General features: G+C 33.4%; 1 protein-coding gene across 1 annotated transcript in view; it reads right to left on the bottom strand.

The window, feature by feature from the left end:
• Nucleotides 1-403: 403 nt before the first annotated feature.
• LOC148953214 (A-type potassium channel modulatory protein KCNIP1-like) overlaps nucleotides 404-23988 on the bottom strand; it is a 95574-nt gene continuing 71989 nt past the window's right edge. The window contains exons 5-6 of the mRNA XM_089087577.1: nucleotides 6421-6531; nucleotides 404-542 (exon numbers count right to left, since the gene is read on the bottom strand). Coding sequence (XP_088943703.1) covers nucleotides 498-542; nucleotides 6421-6531 — 156 coding nt within the window. The 3' untranslated portion in view covers nucleotides 404-497. The remainder of the gene's footprint in view (nucleotides 543-6420; nucleotides 6532-23988) is intronic.

Below are 23988 nucleotides of genomic sequence, written 5' to 3'. Positions count from 1 at the left end.
TTTTCAAGCATGGATGAACTTGTCAATTTGTAAAGTATTCTTTTTAATAATATCAAATTCTTAGCCTTTTTTTCTAGTTGTTTTATTTTTTTATGGAAAACTTTAAAAAATTCTACATAAAATATCGTTATTTCGAAACTATTGTTCAGAGTGTTGAGGTAGACCCGAATCCTACTGTTAGGAAATTTGTTTTTGGGAGAGTTTTTCAGAACCTTTGGTTTGTGAAAAATCACTCCTTAGAGCCAAAGTCTGTTTGTGTCACGGACTAAAATAAAGTAATAACTTACCTCTTACTTTTTACTCTTTAAACGATCCTTCATGAATTTTAATTTCATTAATGCTAATAAAAGTAATGAATTAGTCGTTCCTTAAAAGAAAATTCAAATTAAAACAAATGTTTAAATACTTCATTTTTTATATAAAAACTTTATAACAATCATAAAACTTAAATTTAACTATTTGCATTTTGTAGGACATCATTTCTAAACAAAGAACAGTCACGAACTCATGAACAGCTTTAACGAATCCGCTATTGTTGAATCCTAAAAAAGAATAATACTTAAGATAGCATAATAATAAATTCAAACACAAAATATCATTTAAAATTAATAAAGCATTAAAGCAATGCAGGCTCAAGCTGGGTAGTATCTTGTGCAGTAGACTAATCTTATGAAGTAAAACCAACAACATTAAATGATAATTAAAAGGTATTATCAGATCACGTTTTCATATTATATTATCTTCGTGTAATTTCTATAACAGTTAAAAAGTGTTTAAAACGAGCAAAACTAGTAAACATTAGAGGAAAGCTGCCTCTTACCTTAGCCCCACAAAGCATTGTGAAATATTATTCCTATTTGTATAAAACTAATTTATGACTTGAAAACCATGGTGTTTTGTTTTTTGAATTTTCAAACAGTTCGTGGTAATGAACTGTAAGTAAGGAACGACCCAGCTCAATAGTAACCGAAGCTCTAAAAAACGGAATTTTGATAACAATAGATACATCAAAAGAGCCAGATTTTTATGATGATTTCTAATATATGTGATTCATCTAGTTTAGTCTTACCCATCAAAAGTTACGCGCCTGAGAAAATTTGCCTTATTTTCGAAAAAAGGGGAAAGACTCCCTAAAAGTCATAGAACCTAAATGAAAACCACAACATCAGATTCAGCGTATTAGAGAACCATACAGCAGAGGTTTCAAGCTCCTATCTGCAGAAATGTGGAATTTTGTGTTTTTTGCCAGAAGAAAGATCACGGTTACGTGTTGATTTGTTTGTGTTTTTTTTTTTTTTTAAGGGGTGATATTATCGACCCAGTGGTCCTAGAATATCGCGGGAATGGTTATTCGAACGGAAATTAAAATTTCTAGTGCCGTTTTTAAGTAACCAAAAAATAAAAGGGCAAATAGGCCCCCTCTCACGCTCACTGTTTTCCCAAAGTCACCCGACCAACATTTTGAGATAGCCATTTTGTTCAGCATGGTCGAAAAATATAATAACTATGTGTTTGAGGATGATTAATCCCCCACAGTCCCCGAGGGAAGGGCTGCAAGTTATGAACTTTGCCTAATGTTTACATATGTTACTATATGTTACAATGTTACTATAGTATTGGTTATTGGGAAGTATACAGAGATTTTCAGGGGGGATTTTTTCTGGTAGTGGGGAGGGGGTCGATCGGAATTACGTGGGAGGATCTTCCTATGGAGGAAGTTTTCATGGGGGAAGGGACATTGCTATGAAGGAACACCAAATTTCCCAGCATTATTTAAAAAAAGATCAGAAATTAAATACAAAAAACAAGTTTTTCAACTGAAAGTAAGGAGCAACATCAAAACTTAAAACGAACAGAAATTATTACGTATATGATTCGGTTCGCCGCCTTGTCAATACTTCGCTCTTTACGCTAAAGTTTTTTTAGTACTTTCATAAGAGCTATTTATTTTAATTAATGGCCTTTGTGATTAAGGGGTCATTCTTAAAGAATTGGAAAAAAATTTGAAATTTAGCGTAAACAGCGAGGTATTGACTAGGAGGCGATACGTAATAAAAATATACGAATATAGAAGTTCATTACGTAAGTTTCTTCGTAAGTTACGTATATTTATTACTAATAAAAACGTTCGTAAATAAAATTAAACAACTACCGGGAAAGCCATTTAACCAACAAAAAAGTAAAAATAATATGTAAATTTTTGTTTTAGTTATTCATGTACGGTGAGCCAAAATTAGAAGCTGCAACAATTCAAAAACGTTCAGAAATTAAATAAAAAAAAACAAGTTTTTTTTAGCTGAAGAAAAGGAGCGACATTAAAATTTAAAACGAACAGAAATTATTCTGTATATGAATAGGGCTGTCCCCTCCTCAATGCCTCGCTCTTTACGCTAATGTTTGACTATTTCTCACAACTCTATTTTTTAAAACAACAAAAAATTTATCGTAAAGGGCGAGGCATTTAGCCCGTTTCATATATGGAATAATTTCTGTTCGTTTTAAGTTTTAATGTCGCTCCTTACTTTCAGTTAAAAAAACTTGTTTTTTTATTTAATTTGCTAAAGGACGAATTATATCCTATTATGATTTTTGAGAGAATGGGGGGGGGGGCACTATTTACTAGGTGAATAATAGCATATGCAAGCTGATCAGTGCTTCCACTATCTCCAAATTTTGGAGGTCCCAAAAGGAAACTGGCAAAAAAAGAATAGTAAACCAAAGTTCCAAAAATCAAAGATAATCGATCGATGAGATCATCTTTACATTCTGAAGTAACATACGCCTGCGGTCGTGTCTTTTTCTTACGTTAGATTGAAAAACTATTCCCAAACCAACGCTTGACCGTAATTCCTAACATGAAAGGGTTCGATAGGGTCAGTGGTTTCCTTTAACTGAAACATGGAAGAAATTTGGAATCCTGCTACTGGGGCAATCTCACAGATCTTCTTTCTTTTTACGCTAGCAGCTTGATTTTCAGTAATTCACTTGTGTTTGGTTTTTACTTTAACCTTGAAGAAATCGTCCTTGTGTTATTTTATACAAACACAAGACAGATTCGACGAAACGGATGCACCGTAACTCTATTTGAAATTTCCCCCAAAAAGGACAATGTTTTTTATTGCGTTTTCTGTGTGTGAAGGTTATCAAATATTCGTCTTTGCACACCTAATTCGTAAAAGACCTTTATTTTGGAAAGGATCGTTGGCAAAGTAGACGTTTTATAGAGGCTGATGTTGTTAGCTTCGTGTACTATTCCACTGGAGCATATATTTCTATATTTTGGAAGCGCTGAAAATCCTTAAGAACAAAGAATTCCCTGTAAAAATTGGACTAGTTTTTTTTTTTCCGGTAATACAAATCCAACAATGGAGTGTGATAAATCTGTGTCAAGACTAATCAGCAACAATTATCTATGGGTGGTAATTGTTACATACAATTACCTTTCCGTTCATCTTTGCACTTCAAATGCTAGTAAAACACTGACAAAAACTGTAGTGGTCTTTTTCTCTTGAAAAAAAAGGCAGCAGGGAGGTTGTATTTTCAATCCATCATTTTGACGCAAAAACTAAGTCTTGTTTATCAAAATATCCACCGAACAAAACACAAATTTTTATTGTTTAATACACAGCTTCACTTTTCACGAAGACGCGAATAAAACATTTTTTGCTTGAATTTTAAAAGTTTTCTGATACTGAACACAATTTCTATCAATAATTAAGGAAATGTTTTTGATCTGCTGGTCAAACGGATCCAGCGGCATAGTTATAAATTAAAGGAGGCCATTAAGAGAACGACTTTATATTTTGCCTTTTTTTAGGGGGGGGGGGGGGTCAGCGATACTAAAAGGAATCGAATATGATGCATTAAGCTATTGAACATATTTTGCCACTCCCTCCCTTCTCTAGAAGCTGGTTTCAATGACTAAAAAAACTGTTGTATTTGACCTTTTACAGAGAAATGTTATTACAGATCTCTAAATTTATAAATTTGTCGAAGATGTATCTTAAATATCATGCTAAGTTGGAACTGATATTTCGACGATTCCATATCCATCCCAATTACTGAGAGTAGGTATTTGCTTTATTGTGTTTCAGCCATAAATTTTGCCGTGTTCTGTTTTTATTGTTCGTATCTTTTACAATGAGATGACGGCCGTACGCCATTATTTAAAGATCGGCACCTAACTAACGGCCAAGCCTTTTCTGCATCTATTAAACTCTCATTTTCACTTCTCCTCGAAACTCCTGTTATTTCAGTTAGATAGTTCTTTTTTTTTATCTAGTTTGGACAGACGAAAGCAGCCATACTTTTACAATAAGAAGGAATTCTAGGTACGATTTGTTTTGTTTTTGCACCAGATGTGGTAACGTTTGACACCAGGTGCATTAGATAGTTACATTTAAGTCAATTAACGTTTTGGAGAAGGATGTTTTATTAATTTCAATAGAAACAAGTGTAATTATTTTATTCAATGGCTTTTTATTCAATATAAATGGCTTGCATTTTATTAAAATAGACTTAGGTTGGACGTATATGCTGAATTCGCAAAACAAACTATAACCCAAATTATATCCGTTTTTGACTACTCATCGTGATGCAAAGCTGCCTGATGCCAACACATCTGTACACCGCTCTGTTCACCGCCAATATGATTAGAGGTTCTCTCTTTCCCCCTCCAAATAATTTTATAGTTCCTTGAAATCCTTTCGCATGGCTTCTTCTTACCCCATTCAAGGGCATCCTGCTTGTCGTCCACCGTTTTGTTGCTCATCTTAAAGATGTGTCCCTCCACGTGCGAAATATTGATGTCCATCACTCTCTAAACATAGCCATCTATTTACCGAAAATATCGGATGCTTTCAAACCTCAATATGCCACAAAGGTACAAGGGAATGCCTTTTAGCTTAGTATTTTGCTAAATTAATGATGACTAGACTTATTAGTTAGCAATACTTTGGATGTATGTATGCATCTCAGGGCTCAGGTAAAACGAAAAAATTAACAAGTCTGAAATTGTGAAATTTATACTAGACGATTCTATTCACAATGGTCAAAAGACTGAAAAACTAAAACAATGTTTGAACAGCAGCTTTCGTCACTTAAGAAACCACTTCAGAATTATATTTTCGATATCAGTCGTTCCCAAGATTATAACAGCCACCATAGGATGTCTTTCTCATTCAAAAACCAATGTAAATTAAAATGGAATGCCACCAGTGAAGGTGACCTGGTGATGAACTGCATTTTCCTACTAAGAAATGGTCAAAGTTGTCTGTTGACACTTTAAAAGTGGAGCTCTTTGGAGCTAAACTTCCCTTATTCAACTTACCATTCCTTTTTTTAGTTGTCATCAGAATGGTTTATTTACCCTTTTTTGATAAGAAAGTGTGTAAAAACGGTAAATTACACATTTTTAAGATTGTTTTCAAAGCATAGGTGATCACTTAGCTGCTACATTGATTAATTATTGATTTTTCTATTTTTTTACTGTTTGTGATTTCACGATCAAATTTCACTGTTTAGCTTCTTTTTTTTATAGGAAAACGACACTATTTTTTTTAGGTAAATGTTGCCCATGATTGTCAGTTCCTACCCAAATTCAAAAAGGCTCCTGAGTTCCTGAATACTAGTTGAGAGAATGGATCTAAACATTTAATCCATCTAACATGAGAAACCCTTTTGTATGGCTTTGTTTTGGAAAAATAAATCTACAGTTCACAAATTTAGTCTGGTGAAATGTTTAGTAGAAAATAATTGCTGTTTGTTCACCGGTAAATGTCCGAAATACTTCTTTTCTCCTTGGATCTGGTCAACGTTGCTAGTCAACTTTTTCAATTTAATGCAAGGTTTGGCGATGATAGGTTAGGCTAGATAAGGTTTGATTAGATTGGGTTAGGTTACCTTAGGTTAGGGTTTGAACCTATTTCTTATGTTTAAAACCAGATTTAACCTAACCTAACATAATCTAACATAACATTACCTTTTACCATTTACGAAAGTATTGTTTAATTATCTATTTGTTTGTGAATGTGGAATAATAAACCTATGAACTTAAACTTATGAACTAAACTCATAGCTTGCATAGGACTGAAAAAACTGATTCACAAAACTAATTGAATCCAAGCAGAGAAAAAGGAATTTCGGACATTGACCGGTGACTTTCGACATTAACCAGATGTCGGACATTCACGGTAAAATTAACATAAAATGATAATTTAGGTAGTGAAATACTCTGTACGGGTTTAGTCACTGAATAAAATCATTCATAATGATATTTTGATTAGAAATAGATCTTTTCAGAATATGACATTTCAATTATCAATTATATCCTAGAAAAACAACTGTACGCTGAAAAAACTGTTAATACATAAGCCTAAATAATGTGGTAATTTCAGGTAAATAAGGTGATGGAGAACATACTTGAAGACAACCTTGCAGGAACTCTTCCAGGGTTATCGTTCCATCACGATTAAGATCCAATTTTTGAAACACAGAATCTGCATGCGCTCTTGCAATCCTTTCACTTGCTGACTGAAATAAAACTAAATAATCCAAGACTTCGTTACATTATGATTTTTATCTAAAGCTAGAACCTATGGAAGTTTTTGCTAACAATACAAGTTTACAATACATAAAACAAGTTTATAAAAAAAAAGTGAATTGAGGTTGAGATCATCAAATCATTATGTCAACTTTGAATCTTGTCATTGTAAATATTGGCTGAAACCAATATTTAAGACTTAATGGGTTAATTTAGATCTTTTTTTTTTTTTTTTTAGTTTGAAACCGATCGCAAGAAAAAGAACTAACAGTTTGAAATAAAAACCAGTCCCCCTCTTGTGTGTTTTCTTTTCTTACTCCCCCACATAACTTTTCCATAATATCGGATCAAAATTTTTGAGATAGTCGTTTTGTTCAGAACAGTTGAAAGATGCAATAAATATACATCCAGAGATGAAATGAACCCCAGAAATCCTCGGAAAAAGCCCTTAAATTTTGAGATTTGCAAAATGTTTGCAGATAGGCTTTGTAGTAAAAAAAGGGGGGCATGTTTGATCTTGGATTTCCGATTTGATCAAAACTCTCCAGGATCGCTCTCTAAGCTAAGAGGAACAAGAATTTTGTTTAAAGGTGAAGGGTGTTTGGGAGGAGGAGTCATCAAACCCCTTTAGTCCTTAGCTACATAGAGTATAAGCAAGCGTCTTGTATTCTGCCGACAGAAGAGCTTTAGCAAAGGTTCTATCCTTGTGTGGTATGCCAGATAAATACATTAAAATGATTGGTGCTACATATGAGAATAACACTGCTGCGGTTAAGGTAGGAAATGAGGTTAGTAGCTGGTCTTGTACTGAATCAGGAGTTATGCGGGATGGCGGTCTATCCACATTTGTATGTATCATTTTGATGGATTTTGTCTCAATGAACACGGCAAAGCCTATGGGAAATCATGGAATCCAATTGAGAAGTAAAACTCTCGTAGACTTTGAGTATGCTGAAGATCCGATCATCCTAGTTGAAAATGTTAGCAAACTGAATGATTTTTTGGAGGCTCTGAGAGCTCAGGGCGCAAGAATAGGCTTAAAAACTAACGTGAAGAGTATTAAGTCGCTTAGACTGGGAATAAGTGAAAGTGATGTTGGATAATGAGAGGATCAATCTAGTGGATAGCTTCACTTACCTAGTTAGTATTTTTAGTAAAGATGGCGGATGCAGTGAAGATGTTAAAATTAGAATAGCAAAGGCCCAGGGTGTATTTGTCACAGTTGAAACAAAGTTTGGAAGAATAGGAAGATAAGTCTGAGAACTAAGATGTTTGAAGCTAGAGTAATGACAATGGTCAAGTCTAATTCTAGAACTTGGGCCCTCCGAAAGAAGGAGAAGGATTCACTAGATGTTTTCCAGGGAAATTATCTGTGTATTCTTTTGGGTACCCGTCTAGCTAACTGTATTTTAAACAGTAAGGTGCGCAAAAGATGTGTTTTTTTTTATGTTTTGTAGGGCTACAATGAGAGAAAGGTTGGGATGGCTAGGACATGTTTTGCGGATGAAGGATGAAAGATTGCCAAAGATCGTCCTTTTTAGCCAACCATCGAGGGCCAAACAAAAAGCAGGTCATCCTCGAATTGGGTGGCAGAAGGTTGCGAGTAAGGATTTGACGGAAATCAGAACTTATTGGGAGGGTGTAAAGAGAGAAGCTTTAAATAGATTGGGATGGAGGAGAAGCGCGCGTAGCTGTGTTGGCCTCTGGCGGCTTGGTGCTACAGTCCGTTTTAAGTAGCAGTAGTAGTATTTCAAAACTTAAGTCACTGGGCCAAGAAAAATACTTGTATGAGGCTACGATTTCCCTGAAAAAAGGGCATGAAAAAGGGCACAAAATCTGTTCGATTAGCTTAAAATTTATATCCCTAAGTTCTTGGGCCAACGACCCCAATGCAGAAGTATGAATATAACAACAAATGTCGGTTCTACTCAAAACAGGGCCCAACAAAGGGCGAAAAATGTATTTTTCCAAACGGCTTAAAACTTACGCCCATAAGTTTTTGGGTCGATTTGCCTGAATCCTTAGGTCAAGTGGACCCTATCATAATAAAAAAAAAAAAAAATTATTTCGGACCATGTGTTATGAAATTGGAAACAATGAAGATCAAAAAGAAAAAAAGCCATGAAGATCAAATGTACAAAAAAAGAAAAAAAAATGTCAATCGGGACATGGGCCCCACAATATGGGGACCATAAGTAATAAAAGTTTTTCTCCCAAGCAACTTTCATGAGTCGCTTCCTGGGTCAAGGGTACCAAAGATTTTGTAGGGAGAAAAAAGGGTTCTGGGGAGCCGGAAAATGGACCAAAAAGTTAGTGTCTTTCTCCTGTTTGAAACTTAAGCCGTGAGTCCCAGGACCAATTGGAGCTTAATGTAGAACTCAGTTTAAAAGACCCGTCTCCCAAGAATTGGGCCCAGGAAGGTTGAATCACTTTTTTTTCTCGTGGGATAAAAAACTTAAATCCTTAAGTCCTTGAGTCAAGAAGGCCAAGAATACAAAAGAAAAAAAAGACAAAATATAATCCCCGAAAAGTGACCCAAAAACTTTTTTTCGCTGAACGGGGCTTGAAACTTAAAAACTGTTCCTTGTAAAGCATATCCAAGTCTACAGGTAAAAGTTTATTGCCCTACATATAGTATTTTGAAAAAAAGCTGAGTTGCACCGATACGCGACCAAAAATGTGTCCAACATTATTTCTTTTTTTCATTATGCATTAAACTTTCAGGGGCCCAAGAAGACTCTGATGAGAACAACGAATTTTAGGATAATTGTGTTGCATTGATAGCTAGCAGGAAAAATATTTTTTATTTATTTGGCTGATCCACTTCAAAATTTCAGCGCATGAAGACATGGCAAAAGAAATCTTCAAATAATTTAAGGAAACAAATCCAGTTATATTATTCGTGACGTCTGATTTTTTTTTTTTTTTTTTTTTTTACGACAATACTATAGGTCTCTTTTCCGGTCTTAAAGGATGCATTCTATTTATTTAATGCATACATGATGCATGTATTTAAACCAACAAACAGCTACAACAAAATAGAATATGATTTTTTTTTTTAACAAAATGATAAATTAAAACACGTGTATATTAAAAGTTGTCAACAGGATGAAGACCATCATCAACCTGAATTTTATTGTAAAATTATTTTTAAGAAATCCTTGCGCAAAGCTATGGCTGGCTGAACAATTTGACTGAGTAATCAAATTTGCCTACAATTTAAATTATAATTCAATATATTATTTCTTCCATAGAAATAGAATTATATTTTTTTCAACTAAAGGTAAGGAGTAAAATTTAAATTTAAAATTAACAAGAAATATTCCGTGTAAAAGGGGGGGGGGTGTCCCTCAATTAATTATTACTCTTTACGCTAAAGTATTTAAGTTCTTTAAAAATACTTCTTTTTCCAGATTCATTCAAACGGCCTTTGTGTTTGAGCAGTCTTACTTAAGGAATTTTGACAAAACTCAAGCTTTTGTGTAAAGAGCGAGGGTTGAAGAAGCGGTAGCCCCCCTAATATACTGAATAATGTATGTTCATTTTAAGTTTCAATGTTGCTTGTGACTTTTAGCTAAAAAAAAAAATTCGGTTTTTTACTTAATTTCTGACCGTTTTTCAAATCATACCTGGACACCTCCTCTCCCCCCTGTAGAATTTCATCTGGTAAATTCCCCCAAACAAATTCCCTCTCACCTTGGAAACTTCTCTCCATGAAAAATCCCCCGCAGACATTCCCGCCTCTAAAAAATAGGACCTTTATGAGTTGTAGGGCCTTTCATCTATACTAAATCAAATGGCTTTCGAAAATTTTTGATCGGATTCCTTTAAAGAAAAAAGGGACGCGGAAGGGTGGATAAGGAACATTGTTTCAATAAGATCGCCCTTGGTTAAAAAAAAAACCCAACAAACAAGTAAACACGTATTTGTGATCCTTCTTGTGGCAAAATAATTCAAAATTCCATATTTTTGTAGATAGGAGCTTGAAACCTCTACAGTAGTGTTTTTGATACGGTGAATCCGATGGTGTGATTTTCATTAAGATCACTTTTTTTGGAAGGGGGAAGGATGTTTCCTTCCTTTTTTGAAAATTAGGCAAATTTTCATAGGTACATAATTTTCGATGGGTAACATTAAACCTAATGGGTTTTACATATTTGGAGTCAGCATTAAGAGCAATTCATTTGTTGCATCAATTGTCGTCACAATTTCATTTTCAGTTAGGCCACTATTGGGCCGAGTTCGTTACCACGAACCGTTAGAAATGGAAAAACCTCTGCAGGTATTTTCATAATTAATCAATAGTAAAGCTGAGTCAATTAAAAATTGAACATGAGTTAATTTAAGAAATGAAATTAAATTTAAAACTGTTAAAAGTTTGAGTTCTAAAGCATTAAAAGTTTAAATTAAAGTTCTCAAGTTCAAAAAAATAAATAAATAACGTTTGTCAAAGAAGAGTAAAGAGCCACATTAAAACCTAAAACGAGCATAAATAAAGGCGCATAATAATTCTAACTTAAAACGAACAGAAATTATTACAGATGAATAAATGAAACCCAAATGGGTCATAAATTATCTATCCTCTTACAGACAATAATTCTATTTTATCTATTCACCTATGGATGAGTAAATGAATACATAAACTAACAGAAATTGAAATGCCAAACTTAAAATCGAAGAAAAACTGTCACAATAGGACTGGGCAATCATCCCCTAAGGCCAGACCGTTAATTGTCTTTTACTGAAAACGATTTGTATTTCGAGCAGCGTACTTTTATTTTTCATAACATTACCAACAGCGCAACAACAAAATAATTTCGTGTGAATGATATGTGTATACTTCATGATTAAATGTTCAATCCTCGATTCTAATATTAATACATTTGATAAATTTGTTACGAAACAAGTTTTTTGCATGAAACTTTTATATGAAAGTTTTAGTTAAAATATTTACAAAAAGGAAACAGGTAGTTGCATCAAGATGAAAAGAAAAAAAGATAGAAATCAACATTTTCGTTTGATCAAGTCCTCTCTAAGCATCAGCACTGTTTACATTTTTATTTTTGTTTCTTTTTTTTTCTAACCTTTTTCTGTTTAAAAAAAAAAAAAAAAAACAGAACAGAAAACAGAAACAGGATATCTGTTTATGTCGGATCTGTTTCTGTTTTTGTTCTGTTTTTGTTACCCTGTTTTTTCCGTTTCTGTTTTTTTTTACCTGTTTTCTGTTGTTTTTGTTTTGTTTAGCCAAGTGCTTGCGTTTACGCTATTTGCGGTATATTGCGTTTACCTTGGGCGAATTGAAAGGTCTTCATGCTTTGGTCACCAACTTCACCTTTGTGTAGCCAATGCTCTCAAGCTCAGGGGAAAAATTGGTATAGAGTTAGTTGTTGAATGTGAATCTCATGACAATGAGGATGAACTGGAAGAAGGCTCAAGTAGAGAGCAGGATATTGATGCAGACGAAGATGATCTACCCGATGTCATGGATGAGGATATTGCTAATGCCGTGTCTGATATGGATGACCCTTACAATTTGGATGAAGAGTGCATGTAATGAGTGGGCTGAAACTACATCTGACTCTGAAGGCAGTACGAGGGACATAGTTTTTATTTTATTTATCTAGCTCTTGTAACTAATGATTTTTTCATTTAAGAATAAGCTTTAGTCTAACTACAAGACCTCCTCCTCAGATTGAGAACTTGTTGCTCAATATTAACTTTAAAGCTGGTACAAAACAGAGCCAGAAGCTTGGAGTACTGTTACCTTACATCTTAGAACTAAATAAGTAAGGTTGGGAAAGTCAGTGGAAAAGGTGGTGATTTATCTCTAGTGATTTATCAGTGTTTGCATTCAATGAATTTTAGACACCATGGATGCATAAGTAGCTGCAACCTAGTAAAGAGCAAATTTCGGCCTATAGTAATCGAAAATAAAAAAAAATACGTTTTTAGAAAACCATTCTATGAAAAAATTATTTGATGCTGATTCTGCAATGTTAATTATTACCTCCATTAAACTTCTATGTTAATCTTAGCACAAAAACAAATTTCCCTTATAAAAAAAAGCCCAAAACCTCTAAAAAATGGCATTGGATTGAAATAAAAAGTATACCTTTGAAATCGCCATCGTCGAAAACCCCCTAACCGAAGGTATACAATCCCCACCCCAAAAACCAAAGAAATTTGTATTTTAGCATGGATTGTGGAAGCAATCCAAAGTGCAATTGATGGAAAACAATTGATGGAACAATCGAAACAAGAATGTTTCTTAGTGACAAGTTCAAAGTTCGAAATTCAGTTTGTTTTCCTTTATATTAAAAGCTGTTGAGCTTTTGTATTTGAAAGAAAATTTTGTTTCTTTTATTTCATACTCTGTTGTTCAACATCTTGAGGTGGTAAGAACGAAATCGTGCTATGCACAAGTCCTCTAATATGTTTTAGAATAGCCTGTGCAGTCAGGGTCTTATTGTATGCGCACGTAGTTGATTAAAAATAAGATGAATCAATGGATTTGGGATGGTTTCAAGGGAGTTTCTTTCTGCAAGCTTGGGAATTACAGCATATAATTCGCCCAGTATAGATGGCAGGGTGCAACATCTTGAAAAAGATGAAGATGAACGAAAAAAACAGTTGTTAAAACAGCCGTTTTTTTTAATAAAAATAGCTGTTTTCTGTTTTTCAAAAAAAAAACAGAACAGAAAGTAGAAACAGGTCACCTGTCTTTTGACGGACCTATTTCTGTTTTTTTTTCATCTCTTTTTTTTCCGTTTTTGTTTTTCTGAAAAACAGAAACAGTGCCGATGCTTAGTCCTCTCTCAATATTCTACAGCCACTGGCTTGGTACGGTGATCCCAAGAGCAACAAATAAAGAAAAAAAAAAAACACATGCATCCATGATTATCTTTCTCACAAAAATTTTGTAATTCGGAATTGGTAGCTAAAGGATTGAAACCTGCACTCTGGAGTTCTCGAAAAATTAAATTTGACTGTATAACTATTATCAATATTGCAGCACTTTTTGAAGGCATTCTTGTTCAGGCATTGATTTCCTAAAATTACGCAAATATTTATGTTAATAAACTTTATTAGTAACTTAAAAATTAGCAACTTTCGCATACTTCGGATCAGTATAAAAATTGGATGCATCCCTTATATATGTTATTTTTGTTGGATTTCTCTTTTTTAAAGCTTTGGTTGTTTTTTAAAGCTATTGATGAGTTTAGGATTGACTATTGATCCTTACTCAACGTTTATACCACGAACGTTTTGCGAGTGTATCATACCTTGCGCTTTCAATATCTCTAGCTATGCATAAGCTTTCCAAATAAGGCTGAAAAAGTGATGGAATAAATTGACCTCAATATTCAATAATTTTCCCTTGGACTATGAAAATCTGGGAATTCTGTCGTTTCTGCTCTACCGATTGACTCGATTTATTGCTTACGTCAGGTTACTTTTTTGTAATTTCCTTCGTTAATACCAGAGACTTGCAATAAAAAGAATCGGTGAAAGAGAGAGATTACTTTTCAGAACAAAAAGAGAATCACATGTGACATCTTACGGCTGATATTGTTATTGGAACATTATAGTTCGTGTTTTTGTTCGATTTAGATGTTTCCAGGGTGATGTAATAAGAAAATAAGAAAAACTATTGACAAAGGGAGGATTAATTATATTTATTTATTTTTTTGCTAATACTTTCTACTGAAAACAACAGGATACAAAGTAACTTCACCCACTCAAAACAAAAGGTCATGAACAAAATCAGTAAAAAAAAGACAGAGAGGACAAATGTTTATAATAAAGAAAACAACAAAAAACAAAACACACACCGGTTATGACAACACAGCCCCTCCTAATGAAGTACATTGGCAAAGAAAAAGCACAAACATAAAGGGAATCCAAAACCATGGGACAGGAGAGGCAAAAGCAAAAAGGTTACTCAGTGACAGGTATGTGCACAAGAGAGTGGGCTTGTCTCTCCCTCGCCCTTAAACTTTGAAATAGCAGGATTTTTTAAAATAATTCCTTACTTTTCCCACATAAATTGTCTATTTTATAGATTTTTTTTCAAATTTAAGGACCCTGGACAAATCAGTACATGCATTTCCACTGCTCATTACTCCCCCCTCCCCCCAGCACACACTCACGTGGAAATCCTTATACTGGAATGATTTAAAAAACAATGAGATAAAACTATAAATCATGTCGTGTCGTGATAAGACCACCTTTTGACTTTTATTCGTGAGAGTGAATAGTGACTCAATAGCACCTAACAAATTTCACACAAACAACCTCTACTATTACTAACAACTCATTGCAACACCAAGCTGCCTGAGGCTAACACAGCGGCCTCGTGCTACACCCAACTCTGTTCAGAGCCTCAATCTTCACTTCTACCCTTAAAGTTCCTACTTCCCTTCTGATCCGTTTTACCCAATACAAGGACTTTTTTTCTTATTACTTTAGCTGGATTGCCGCCCAAAAACAAAAGCCAGACTCTCCGGAAACTGCCATACTTCATTTTTTAAATATAACCAAACCATCTTAAGCCTTCTTTGATAATATCCCGAAACAAATTTTTGAACAGCTTATGGGCTTGTATACAGTCGTTCAGATAATTGCCTAAATTTGGACTTCAACAATTGCTGTAAAAAACATCTGCAATACCATCTTCAGATTTTAAAAGTGCCCTTGTTTCAGAGCCATACTTAACCACTGTCATTACCTTGCCTTCTAGTGCCCAGTCCTTGTTATAAGTTTTTTTTTCTCCACCTTCCAAGCTTTTTCAACTGCAACAAAACACCCAGAACTTCGGCTATTCTACCTTTTACATATTCCTGTATCCATTATCTTTACTAATAATGCTGCCTCGGTAAGTGAAGCTATCCACTTGGAAAATTTCATTGTTACCAAACATCAACTGTTCATCCTTGTTTATCCCTAATTTAAGTGACTAAGTCTTCTTAACTTAAATTTTCAAACCTGTTCTAAGACCCAGAACTTTCAAAAGCCCAAAAATTTATTCTTCCCAGTGATACTTATGTCCAGGATACTCAAATCATCTGCGAAACCTAAACCTAACCCCTACAACGTTCAAATTGAGCCGAAGCTGTTTTAAATGGTCTGGACATGCATACTTAATACATTTAAGTAGCCTACACATAATCTCTTTTGATTTTCAAATAATTCGCTGATTTTTGGCACCTTTTTGAAGCCTTCCCCCCTTGAGGTCTAATCAGGTCTACCTCCCTATGTCTACATTTCATCTTTAGACCTGGTTTATATATATCAAACCAATTTCATCAGTTGTAAGCAACACGACTACAACTCCCCTAAAGCACATTCTCTCTATCCTCATCTTCATTGGTTTAGTCGTTGCAATTTTTATTGCTCCTCTGCAATTTATGTGATCGGTGATTTGAAGCAAAAACTTACAAATTAATCTCCAGCACAATTTTGTTTAGTACTTTAGGTCTCCCACAACTCTAGTTATGATTTCGCTCGCACTTAGTTCCCTAAAGTTTAAACTTGCAACTTTCCTCAGTGGCAAGAATGCTTTGAAGATCTGTGGAGTATATGCACTAAAGATATCATCAAGATAGGAAGTACTCATTGGGAAATTCACGTTCGACCTTTTATAAGCATAAGGATCGCTTCGTTAGGTTGTTATATTTGCACAAATAATACAGACTTAGCTGAGCATAAATCTTCCTGAGTCTTCCTGGAAGACATGACTCTTCAATATTTTTCAGAGTGTAACTACTTACATACTTTTTTTCATTTTTCAGTAGGATGCATCATATAATATATTTTCACTTTCAACTGAGACTCACACAGGGATGTTATCTAAAGGGTCTGACCCGGTCTGATGCAATTGACATTAATATTACATCTTTAAAACAGTTTAATTAAATGATTTCCAAAAAATTCAAGGTATGTTCAATATAAAAAGATTCCTAATCGTTGCATCATATAAGATCTTAAAACGTGCACATCCCTTCGAAAATTTTCAGGATAGTAACACCAGCAATTATTCTCCTGTTATTGTTGTCAGTATCACACGCGTGCAGCATAAAAGTATCTGTAGTTGGCTAGGTTGGACACATATGCAAGGGCAGACGGAAAGGCTTGAAAGGTAATTTTTGCTCAAAATTTTAATTTTTTTTACAAAAATGGTATTACTTTTTTATCCATTTCTCCCTGAGGGCAGAGACATGTCTGCTCTGCCTTTTTTCAGGCACCCACGTAACAATGTTAATATTGCTGTTTTAGTTAAAGTTTAGTTCAGTTAAAGTTTTTAGTTTAGTTAAAGTTTTAGTTTGAACAAAGCTGACGTAAAGTAAATCTCTTGTATATTTTTCTATAACATGAGCTAGATTTACCAATAGGCCAAGTTGGCCGTTCGCATTAGGTCAGTGGTTCCCCAGAAGATTCACTAACCTTAATTTGTTATAAAATACAGCTGAAACGTAGCACTCTAGCGTCGCTTTGGTTGTGACCGTTGTCCGTCCATACATTATTTATTCATCAGCCACTTCGTATGGAAGGGTTGGCTGTAGAATACTCAGAGAGGGCATCTTCGATTGGAAAATGAACGATAGGCTATAGTGTCCTTCGGAAGTCAAAATTATCGGAGGACAACTAGCCCCTTTCGTGACCTTTTCGCTACACCCATAACCCTTCAAAATATCCAATCAGAATTTTTATTTATCCATTTTGTCCAATACAGTCGAAAGGTCCAATAAAAATGCCTTTGGAGATAAGTAAGATTCCACAGCCACTGGGACAAAGCCCATGAATTATTCAGATTGCCAATTGTTGACGGATTTTGTTGGTTTAATAAGATTTATAAATTCTATCTTGGATGTCCAGTGGCTTGAAATTTTCAGGGATTTTCCTCTGATTCAAATTCTTTACAAGCAGTTAAACCAAAATATAACATAATTATATTATTTTAATAAAATAGTGAAATCAGATATGTTTGTAAGTAGAATGGCCCCTATTGATCCGGTACGAACCACGTGGTTTATGGTCCTAATATGAGTCATTAGGGAGAGTCATTAGGTCAGAGTCAGAGTCAGAAGGGAGAACACGTGGTTATTTAAAGTGATTGGGAATTTGGAACACCAGTGCTGTCAGTCATTAATCAAATTGTTTCCGGGCAAAGTTTAATAATGTCTGACAGGTACTGTCAACATTTCTCCAGGAATAGATCCAAGTCATTAATGTTCCTTGCCCTGGAAACAATTCTACTGGTCGAACTCCAAAGATATTAATAACCAACCGCCATGGAAACAATTCTCCAAGAAACATCTTAGAGATGAATTGTTTTAGCGCGGGAATCTGATTTCTTAGTAATTTGAAATGTGACAGCGCAGAGATGTCAATAACAAAGGAACACGCTGAAATTACGTTTAGGGGTTATTTGGGCGAAACCGTTTTAGACATTTTATGGAATTATTTCGGCGAAACAGTTAGAGATATTTTAAAAGATGATTTAAAAGATGATTTTAGAAGAGGATTTGAGGGTGAAACTCTGTGGTCGTTATAATACACAAGTTCCATTTGAACAGTGTGGTGAGGTCCTCTACCCCAACCCCAAAGGCCCCCGGTCCTCCTAATGCCCCTCGAGCCCCCAAAGACCCCCGGAACCCCTCCCCATCCCCATTTTTTTTAAAATAATTTTTGAATTTTTTTAACATGGTATTTTTTTTAACTTTTTTACGTATCTTAAAATGACATGAAATATGCTTACGGCTCTACCAATCGTACTCTGTGCTTGCTCATAGGCACGACGCGGCTTTCCCATTGGTACTCTATGACAGGTTATCGACACTACCTAGTTTAATGCGTGCATTAAATCAGTATTTTTTACGCAGTGAAAGGATAAACACACAATTCATATCTGTAAAAAGTGAAGATGAATTATTCGACGAAAGTATGTGCACATGATAAAATCATCGTCGTGTTGAATGCTGACAAGGAGAAATACCTGAACTATGAAACGAGTGCAATTGGTAACACTATTGGAAATGTATGCATGCGTTGTCATGACAGCGAGAAGTTAGATTCCTTTGGAGTACCCAAGAATTTCCATCATGCAAACGGTGGATATGCCAGTGTAACATTACCAGAGAAAGTAGTACTCAAAGAGAATGCCAACGTAAAAATAAGAGTTGATGAAGAGGGACAACTTCTAGCTAATGGTTCTGGTAGCATGTTAGCCGTTGATAGATCTTATCGATATCTTTCCGGTGTTAGCATTCGAATGAAAGCAAAGGGAAAAAGAAGGCAAGCATACAGCTGCACCAACATCATAAATCATATCTTGTCAATGTGTCAAAACTGCTATCTATGTAAAAATAATGTGGCAATAGACAGTGAAATCGTAGGCAGAATAAAAAGGACATTAGCAGACAATATCATCAATGAATATAACGATGAATTGACGGAAAGTGAAGCGCAAGTGTACTAATAATGTATAATAATGTATTTAACGTATTTTTATATTAATATTCTACATGTCGTTATTTCTTTAAAAATAACTTATGCATTATTTTGTTAAGTGTTCATTATTTTTAGGGTATGCTAGAACGTCAAACGTTCAGAATATCTATTAAAATGGTCAAAGATGTAAGAAAAAGAATTTTTAGAGATAAAGGTGCTACTAGCAGGCTCAATTTTTCATAGAAGATAGAAAAGTTCAAGATCTCTTCTGAATTTTACCAAAGAACAGAATTCAATTCTAATTTCTCCAGAGAAAACAAAAATCTTCCACTTCAGTTCTTTATTTCACAAAAGACATAAAGAAATTTAAAGTTCAATTCTAAATTTTTCGGTGGAAGATAGAAAAAGTAATACCATACTTATGAATATTTTCACGGAAGATAAAAAGTTCTAGTTCAATTTAAAATTTTCTCAACGAAGTGAAGAAAAGTTCAAGTTCTCTACTTAACTTTACCAAAGAACAAAATTCAATTCTAATTTCTCCAGAGAAAACAAAAATCTTCCACTTCAGTTCTTTATTTCACAAAGACATAAAGAAATTTAAAGTTCAATTCTAAATTTTTCGGTGTAAGATAGAAAAAGTAATACCATACTTGTGAATATTTTCCAGGAAGATAAAAAGTTCTAGTTCAATTAAAAATTTTCTCAACGAAGTGAAGAAAAGTTCAAGTTCTCTTCTGAATTTTATCAAAGAACACAATTCAATTCTAATTTCTCCAGAGAAAACAAAAATCTTCCACCTCAGTCCTTTATTTCACAAAGACATAAAGAAATTTAAAGTTCAATTCTAAATTTTTCGGTGGAAGATAGAAAAAGTAATACCATACTTATGAATATTTTCATGGAAGATAAAAAGTTCTAGTTCAATTTAAAATTTCCTCAACGTAGTGAAAAAAGTTCAAGTTCTCTAGTGAACTTTACCAAAAAACATATTTCAATTCTAATTTCTCCAGAGAAAATAAAAATCTTCCACTTAATTTCTTTATTTCACAATGACATAAAGAAATTTAAAGTTCATTTCTAAATTTTTCGGTGGAAGATAGAAGAAGTAATACCATACTTGTGAATATTTTCCCGGAAGATAAAAAGTTCTAGTTCAATTTAAAATTTTCTCAGCGAAATGAAGAAGAATTTAAGTTTTCTTCTGAATTTTACCAAAGAACACAATTCAATTCTAATTTCACCAGAGAAAATAAAAATCTTCCACTTCAGTTCTTTATTTAACAAATACATAAAGAAATTTAAAGTTAAATTTTAAATTTTTAGGTTGAAGATAGAAAAATAAATACCATGAATTTGAATATTTTACCGGAATATGAAAAGTTCTAGTTCGAATTACAATTTTATCAACGAAGAGAAGGGTATTTCAGGTTCTCTACTGAATTTTACCAAAGAACACAATTCAATTCTAATGTCACAAAAGAAAATCAAAATCTTCCACTTAAGTTCTTTATTTCACAAAGACATAAAGAAATTTCAAGTTCGATTCTAAATTTTTCGGTGGAAGATAGAAAAAGTAATACCATACTTGTGAATATTTTCTCGAAGAGATGAAAAATTTAAAATACTTCAATTTAAAATTTTCTCAACGATGTGAAGAAAAATTCAAGTTCTCTTCTGAATTTTACCAAAGAACACAATTCAATTCTAATTTCACTAGAGAAAATCAAATCTTCCACTTAAGTTCTTTATTTCACAAAAGACATAAAGAAATTTAAACTTCAATTCTAAATTTTTCGTTAGAAGATAGAAAAAGAAATACCATACTTGTGAATAATTTCACGGAATATAAAAAGTTCTAGTTCAGTTTAAAATTTTCTCAACGAAGTGAAGAAAAGTTCAAGTTCTCTTCTGAATTTTACCAAAGAACACACTTAAATTCTAATTTCACCAGAGAAAATAAAAATCTTCCACTTCAGTTTTTTATTTCACAAAGATATAAAGAAATTGAAAGTTCAATTCTAAATTTTTCAGTGGAAGACAGAAAAAGTAATACCATACTTGTGAATATTTTCTCGAAGACATGAAAAATTCTAAATACTGTTCCAAATTTTTCACAGAAGATAAAAAAGTTCAAGTTCTCTTCGGAATAACACTTTTTCTGTTCGAACTAGCATGTTTTCTAGTAAAGATACCAAATTTTTTCATAGAAGTAACATTTTTTGATTGTGATAACAACTTTTCTGTCAGAAGTAGCAAGTTTTGCTTAACACTAACATACATTCTCATCAAAGTAACGATATTTTACTTTAATACTAACATACTTTTACTTAACACACACAAATTTCTCTTAGAAATAATATTTTTCGTCAGTGATAACACTTTTTCTTTTCGAACCAGCAAGTTTTCTGCCAAAGACACAAAATTTTTTCTTAGAAGTAACATTTTTTGATTGTGATAACAACTTTTATGTCAGAAGTAGCAAGTTTTGCTTAAAACTAACAAACATTCTCATCAAAGTAACAAAATTTTACACTAATACTAACATACTTTTACTGAACAAACAAAAAATTATCTAAGAAATAATATTTTTCATCAATTATAACACTTTTTCTGTTCGAACTAGCAAGTTTTCTAGCAAAGATACCAAATTTTTCCATAGAAGTAACATTTTTTGATTGTGATAACAACTTTTCTGTCAGAAGTAGCAAGTTTTGCTTAACACTAACAAACATTCTCATCAAAGTAACTATATTTTACTTTAATACTAACATACTTTTACTGAACACACACAAATTTTTCTCAGAAATAATATTTTTCGTCAATGATAACACTTTTTCTGTTCGAACTAGCAAGTTTTCTACCAAAGATAGCAAATTTTTTCGTAGACGTACCATTTTTTGATTGTGATAACAACTTTTCTGTCAGAAGTAGCAAGTTTTGCTTAACAAAACAAACATTCTCATCAAAGTAATGATATTTTACCTTAATACTAACATACTTTTACTGAAAACACACAAATTTCTCTTAGAAATAATATTTTTCGTCAGTGATAACACTTTTTCTGTTCGAACTAGCAAGTTTTCTAGAAAAGATACCAAATTTTTTCTTAGAAGTTATATTTTTTTATTGTGATAACAACTTTTCTGTCAGAAGTAGCAAGTTTTGCTTAACACTAACAAACCTTCTCATCAAAGTAATGATATTTTACCCTAATACTAACATACTTTTACTGAACAAACAAAAATTTCTCTTAGAAATAATATTTTTCATCACTGATAACACTTTTTCAGTTCGAACTAGCATGTTTTCTAGCAAAGATACCAAATTTTTTCATAGAAGTAACATTTTTTTGATTGTGATAACAACTTTTCTGTCAGAATTAGCAAGTTTTGCTTAACACTAACAAACCTTCTCATCAAAGTAACAACATTTTACCCTAATACTAACATACTTTTACTGAAAACACACAAATTTTTCTTGGAAATAATATTTTTCGTCAATGATAACACTTTTTCTGTTCGAACTAGCAAGTTTTCTACCAAATATACCAAATTTTTTCTTAGACGTACAATTTTTTGATTGTGATAACAACTTTTCTGTCAGAAGTAGCTAGATTTTCTTAACACTAATAATCTTTCTCATCAAAGTAATGATATTCTACCATAATACTAACATACTTTTACTGAACAAACACAAATTTCTCTTAGAAATAATATTTTTCGTCAGTGATAACACTTTTTCTCTTCGAACTAGCAAGCTTTCTACCAAAGATACATAATTTGTTCTTAGAAGTAACATTTTTGATTGTAATAGCAACTTTTCTGTCAGAAGTAGCAAGTTTTTCTTAACTCTAACAAACATTCTCATCAAAGTAATGATATTTTACCTTAATACTAACATACTTTTACTGAACACACACATATTTCTCTTAGAAATAATACTTTTCGTCAGTGATAACACTTTTTCTGTTCAAACTAGCAAATTTTCTATCAAAGATAAAAAAATTTTTCGTATAATTAACATTTTTTATGACTGTGATAACAACTCTTCTTTCAGAAGTAGCAAGTTTTGCTTAACACTAACAAACCTTCTCATCAAAGTAACGACATTTTACCCTAATACTAATAAACTTTTACTGGAAACACACACAAAGTTCTCTTAGTAACAATATTTTTCATTTCTATGTCTGAATCTATTTGCTTACATGTCTGGGTTTGTGTTTGGTTAGGTTAGGTTCGGTTAGCTAAGTTAGGTTAGGTTAGCTAAGTTAGGTTAGGTTAGCTAGTAAACATTTCTCCAAGTTTAAGTTAGGTTAGGTTAGGTTAACTTATCATGAGTGCTCATGATAAGCTAACCTAGCCTAACTAAAGCATGGTACAAAGTCGACCTGGGGGGATTTTCCGGCGAGTATGGTTAGGTTAGGTTAGGCTAGATCAAGTTAGGTTAGGTTAAGTTAGGTTAGGTTAGCCTACGTCCGCGTGCGTACGTAGGCTAACCTAACTTAACCTAGCTTAACCTAACCTAACTTGATCTAACCTAACCTAACCTAACCATACTCGCCGGAAAATCCACCCATGTCGACTTTGTACCATGCTTTAGTTAGGCTAGGTTAGCTTATCATGAGCGCTCATGATAAGTTAACCTAACCTAACTTAAACAAGAGAAATGTTTACTAGCTAACCTAACCTAACGTAGCTAACCTAACCTAACTTAGCTAACCTAACCTAACCAAACACCAACCCAGACATGTAAGCAAATATATTCAGACATAGAAATGAAAAATATTATTTCTAAGAGAACTTTGTGTGCGTGTTCAGTAATGGTATGTTAGTATTAAGGTAAAATGTCGTTACTTTGATGAGAAGGTTTGTTAGTATTAATCAAAACTTGCTACTTCTGACAGAAAAGTTGTTATCACAATCAAAAAATTTTGCTTCTACGAAAAATTTTGGTATCTTTGGTAGAAAATTTGCTAGTTCGAACAGAAAAAGTTT

The sequence above is a fragment of the Artemia sp. Qi Xiang Cuo genome, chromosome 4 (assembly GCF_049724085.1).
Source record: "Artemia sp. Qi Xiang Cuo chromosome 4, ASM4972408v1, whole genome shotgun sequence".
In the NCBI taxonomy this organism is placed as follows: Eukaryota; Metazoa; Arthropoda; class Branchiopoda; order Anostraca; family Artemiidae; genus Artemia; species Artemia sp. Qi Xiang Cuo.
Note: the sequence above shows the minus strand (reverse complement) of the source record. Positions and strands in the feature narration are given on the sequence as shown.